General features: G+C 25.6%; 1 protein-coding gene across 1 annotated transcript in view; it reads left to right on the top strand.

The window, feature by feature from the left end:
- The first annotated feature begins 2,816 nt into the window (after positions 1-2,816).
- The window catches only part of LOC142331715 (uncharacterized), a 29,908-nt gene continuing 26,724 nt past the window's right edge, over positions 2,817-6,000 (top strand). The window contains exon 1 of the mRNA XM_075377755.1: positions 2,817-2,906. Within this exon, the coding sequence (XP_075233870.1) occupies positions 2,817-2,906 (90 nt within the window). The remainder of the gene's footprint in view (positions 2,907-6,000) is intronic.

Here is a 6,000-nt window from a genome sequence, read left to right as displayed (position 1 = left end):
TCCTAGAAATATATAAGAAATAAGAAAATATATGATGATAAGGTAATGGATGAATTAACTACAAAAAAATGGTGCATCATGTTTAATGAAGTTCGAGTAGATCATTCTAGGGATCTTCTTTCATTACTGAAGAACTGTTGGCAAAAATTATCAATGAAATTTGTCAGGATAAATTGACCAATTGATCATACGATCAATGAAAGCTTTTTTCCTCAGATGAACATCCTCAGAGGGGTTCCTTGACGACTATCTGAAGAAGATAAGAAAAAATGAATGGGAGCGGCCTTGAAAATCTCGACCGATACGAACAAAAATCTGGATGAATTTCTTAATATTTTTTACTGGTGTGAAAGACACATCTATCATAAAAATACTGAATGTAATTGCCAATAAATGGAAAGCATCATACGGGAACTCCGTTAAATATTATTTTTTTTTTTTACCTCTGGGTCCACGGTTAGGCACTGCTTAGAGAATGAGATGAATTATGTGTAGCGTATGTGAAAATGCCATGCCTGACCGGGATTCGAACCCGGGACCTCAGGATGAAAGGCCGAGAAGCTACCACTCGCGCCACGGGGGCTGGCATACCTCAAGGTTAACGTTATTTAATCTTGGAAAGCCTGTTTGATTTTATGCCATATGAAACAAGAATACATTCATAAACTTACTCTGAAACATTTACTTCAATCCATTGCATAATAAAAAACAAAGGACGCAAAATCAAACGTAATATTTTATTTCACGATAACGGTCGCCCGCACAAGCTGCAATGATTTAAATGCTTTAAATTTTTACGCAAAAACTACTTAAAAAATTTAGTTAAGAGACTTACTTATCTGGAACCCAACAATTTTCATTATATTTTAAAGATTTGAGAAACATAGCAGCCGATTTCATTAATGATGGAATAGATGAACTAAAGAAAAAATATGTGTATATTTACGTAAAACTATCAAATTTTAAATGACTAATCAAACTAAATTTACTCATTATAGAAGATTTAATAACTCATCTCATAACACTTTCAGTGGCATTTGCGTCTCTCTGCAGTGACTGGTATTTAAATTAATTAGACACCTATTTAGAATACGGTTGAAAAATGTTTGGGTTTGAATCATTCGTTTAGAAACATTCGTTTAGTGTTTCGTATTTGTGTATATGAAGAATATCAAGTTCGCGATTAATATTGCTGATTAACGATTTAAATTTATTAACTTATTCCCAAATGATAACCTTGCTGCCATGGACAGCTTTTAAGTGTTCATTAAGTTTTTGAAACTACGTCCTGTTTGACCGATGTACAACATGCAGTTGGACCAGTTTAGTTTACATAATTTAAAAGTATTATTATTTGCTTGACGATTGTGTTTATGTTTAATGGATTTTATGTTTTTTTCTGTTTTTAATTTGTATAAATAGTTAAAAAACTATACTTTCTTTACTAGAAATGTGTATTATAACAGGACCCCCCCCCCCTTTTGATTGCAATCGACTGGACAAAAGTCTCCAGAAAAGCCCAAAATCCAAATTTTTTAGTAGCTGTAGCAATAAACCCTCATTGAGAGCTTTACAACGATATATCGTAAGTGGTACTTTTTTCATTGGTTCCAGAGTTATAGACAAATAAAATTTTAATTAATGAAATATTTGGATCTAACAAGGGAAGGCACATTAGTTCAAATCAGACTTCATCTTCTTTTTTCCTTTTTAAAATTTTTTTTAAATTTTAATATATTTATTTATTAATAATTATTTACCGTCGATTGTAAAAAATGCTTTACAATAAATAATAATTCTAGGGGTTAACAAGAAAAAAAAAATATATAAAAAAATTATCAGAAGTTATTAATGAAATAAAATTTTATGTACTTTTCATTTATCTGTGTATGCAATTTAATAGGCATACAAGTCATGTAGTCCCCACATAATATTTTTTTTGTGGTTATTATTGAATTATTATTTATTGTAAAAATATTTTACAATCAGAGGCTAATAATTATTAATAAATTAATATATTTAAATTAAAAAAAAAAGGTAAAAAAAGGAGATGAAGTCAGATTTGAACTGATGTACCTTCACCTTGTACGTTCAAAATATTTCATTAATTAAAGTTTTATTTGGCTATAACTCTGGAACCAATGAAAATAAGTACAAATTATGATAAATCCAAATTTTTTGGATTTTGGGCTTTTTTGGACACTTTTTGTCAACTCGATTCAATGAAAAGGGGAAGTGCAAAAACTTGATGTTACTACAGTCCTAAATCCAAAATTTCAACATCCTTTGGATAATCGTTTTTGAATTATGTGTAATGCATACCTACCGTACAGATGTCACGCCGAAACTAGACAAAATGGATTCAGGGAAGGTCAAGATGGATATTTCCGTTGAAATCTGAAAACCGAAATTATTCGCTATCAAAATACTTCCTTTACTCTGTACAAGGAAGTAAAAAAAATTGATAAAATCTGTAAAAAAAATAAACAGAACAATTCATATACCGAATTTCATTACCAAGTGGTAGATTCTTGTATTTCATCCAAAATATTTTAAGTTCAAATCCCATTCAGGATTAACATATTTTTACGTATAATAAAATTCTTATTTAACAGAAAAAGACGGTTACTTTAATTAGAATGTAAATAAAAAATAAATTAAATTTATATGTATAAAGAAAGTTAGGGAAGAATGAAAGATGAAAGAGTTAAAAAAGAGGAGTGGAAACTCTTATTTAACAGAATTCCCCTACTCCATAAATACGGTAACACCTGAAGGTATAAAGTAGCTGGCGTATTGCTATCTCTCGTTCGACAATGGACCGTATCACAAATAGATCGCGTTTAACAACAACCTATTCAATGCCATATACTCAGTTATTTTTAATATTACTGCTGTTATGTTTGGTAAGTAAAATATATTTGTATATATTATTTTAATTAATAAACTAATTTAATACATAATTAGTCAATAAGTTTATGTTAATTCAAAATAATATTACAAAATAATTTATTATTAATTCAGTAATTAGTTATTTTACGTTAAATTTTGAAAATTTTATTTAAAAAATTATATTAAACTTTTATATTAAATTATATTAATTATCTGCTCTTATTTTATAACTAATTTGTATGCATAGTTGAAAACTGAATAATAATAACAAACAAAAACAATAACAGAACATAGAAAAAAAAGGCATCGCCTTAAAACTAAATTCAATTTATATATATATATATATATTTTATTTAAATAATTGTTGTTACGAATAAACAGAACCAACAAATAGATCAGTTAATTAAAAATATTATAATTATTTTAAATAATATAAGTAAAATAATAAGTAAAACTAAAATAAATCATTTCATTACATTCAAAATTCATATAAAATAATATTTTTAATAGTTATCAACAAGTAAAGGAGATCCTAATTTGAATTGTGTAATTTTTTATTATTATTTATGGATATATATACACAGCCTTATATCACCAAATAAATCATCTTGATAATTTTTTTTTAATTTCTATGGAGTAAATTCCTCTGTAGTCCAATCATAGGTTTTTCAGATAACATTTTTTTTTAAATTCCAAAAAAAAATTTAATTGTTTAGAGAGAAGATTTGAAAATATTTCCATGCCCTAATCATCATTTTTATAATAATACAATGATATACAGTCATATATCATTATAAGAAACTTTGTTTGAAAAAGTCAATTCATAATAGAAAAAAAAGTATATTATACTCAAGTATAAGTTTGATAACAATCTATATTCTCTGGGTTTCTTTAATTTTATCAAAATAAAGTGTTCTTGTATTTTCATTTACTGCGATTGGTTTTGTCCGTATATTGATTGCATTTTTATAACTCTATCCCTATTTTAAATAAAAATAAAATATGAATCAAATTAAAAGAAAAATTAAAATCGAGATCAAAAACTTAAAAATAAAACATTTTTTAAATTGTTTAATTTTTGAAGTTAAAGCCAAATTAAAAGTTGGTTAGTAATTTTTCTTTTTCCTTATTTGACATCGAGTTAAAAAAAAAAGTTAATTTAAAATTAATTTTTAGATTGCATGCATGTTTTTTTTATTCGGGTTTTTTTTTATTTATCAAAATAAACCTTAATTTTTAATGACTTAAGTATTTAAAACTGGTTATAATAATTTAAAAATATGATTTCGGGGGATATTTAAAAAAAATATACAAAATTATAAAATTAATGAATTCAGAATTTGTGTTACAAATGTACAGATTTCTTTTATTATTATTTATTATAAATATATAAGCCAGATTTGATCTAGAAAACTCCTTTGAACTAAAAACTATCTTTTCATTAAGATATCTTGAATTTAAAAAAAAATTACAAGACGGCTTATTTAGCTATCATTTTTTTTCTTTTAAAAGAGCCTGTAGTTGTATGGTTAAATGTATTACAAGGTTTAGCTTTTAAGTAAAATTTGATTAAACGATGTTTAAGCAGAATCTTTTTTTCAATAAAGAATCCTTCTTTGATTTAAAAACATAATACAAATATAAAGTGCAAAATACAAGTGTAAATAATTCCTATTTAAATACAAAATGACGTAAAATAGATTTTGTAGAATATTATATTACTGAAATTGTTAAAGTTTATAATTTATTTACTTTTGTTGCTCACAAAAAAATAAGTTTGGTACCATTTTTAATATTCATTGGAATCTCTAGAATATAAATGAATAACGTAATACAAATTACATTTTTTCGTAAAAATTATATATAAATTAACATTTTAAAACATGTTTGTCAAAAATTAACTTTTTTTGTATATCTGAAATTTGACCTTCAAGTTAATTTTAATAAAAGTAACAATGTTAAAAAGAATTAAACAATACTCATTCGTTTCTTATTCATACTCTTTAAGGGGTCTAAAATAATTACGTTTACAAATGCGGAATAACTGGGAATCCCTATTTTGAAAGCACCAATTTTAGATTTTCATTACATCCAAATTCTATCTACACAATGGGCAATACATATTTCCGCAAATAAAATTATGAGAGATTGAATAAAAACATGGGGTATGCTTTGTTTAATAAAGCCCCAAATATAATTACGAATAAAATAGCTAAAAACATTTTTAAAATATCTCTCTTAAATTAAACACACTAAAGAGTAAAAAATAATTTCAGAACGGTACATCAGAATGGAATTGACAACAAGCTTTGACGTTGGTATGTAAAATATGTGAAAGTCATAGCTTCAAATTAAAAATTTGATGTTGTCGACAATTTTTTCATATGCGTTTAGATATTAAAAAATTGGTAAAAACATGAAATTTTTAATTTGAAGCTCTGACTTTCACACAATCTTAAATATCACCATCAAAGCTTGTGTTGTCAAATCCATTCTGAGATAGTAATCAGGAACAAACCTGTATGCAAAATTTCAGAACGAATGGATAAGCGGAAGTGCATAAAATTCGATTGGAAAGGTTCCGTACCACGAATCTCAGTTAATATAAGAGCGGTAATAAAAATTGAATAAAAAGATGGGGTATACTTTGTTTAATAGATGTTATACTCAAGTTCATGAAACAAAATTTTATAAAATATTTTGATCTCAGAAAAAAAATCGATCCCCGAACTATATTTCCTGAGAACTATTGTAAAACCAGATTATTGCAAACTGGAATAGAAACAGGCTTATTTTTAGATCAATTTGTTGTACTTACAATAAATAAATATTGTAATAAAATCTGAAGAGAATTTAATTTTGAGGAGATGGATGTAGTGTTATCTGAAGACAGAAAAATTTAAGAAATTCAACTTATAAAAGATTTAAAAAATTCAAAACTTGAGAGAAAAGTGTTGATTATATGAAACAAATACACAGAGCTAAATAAACACTAAAAAACTATATTGAAAGCTTTTTCAAATGTTAATTTTTTAAATTTATTCAATAACTAACCAGTGTTTCTCATAAAAAATAGAAGAAAGTTAGATAATTTATTCAAAAAAAAAA

Source organism: Lycorma delicatula, chromosome 10, assembly GCF_047948215.1.
Source record: "Lycorma delicatula isolate Av1 chromosome 10, ASM4794821v1, whole genome shotgun sequence".
In the NCBI taxonomy this organism is placed as follows: domain Eukaryota; kingdom Metazoa; phylum Arthropoda; class Insecta; order Hemiptera; family Fulgoridae; genus Lycorma; species Lycorma delicatula.
This window is presented reverse-complemented; position numbering and strand designations above follow the sequence as displayed.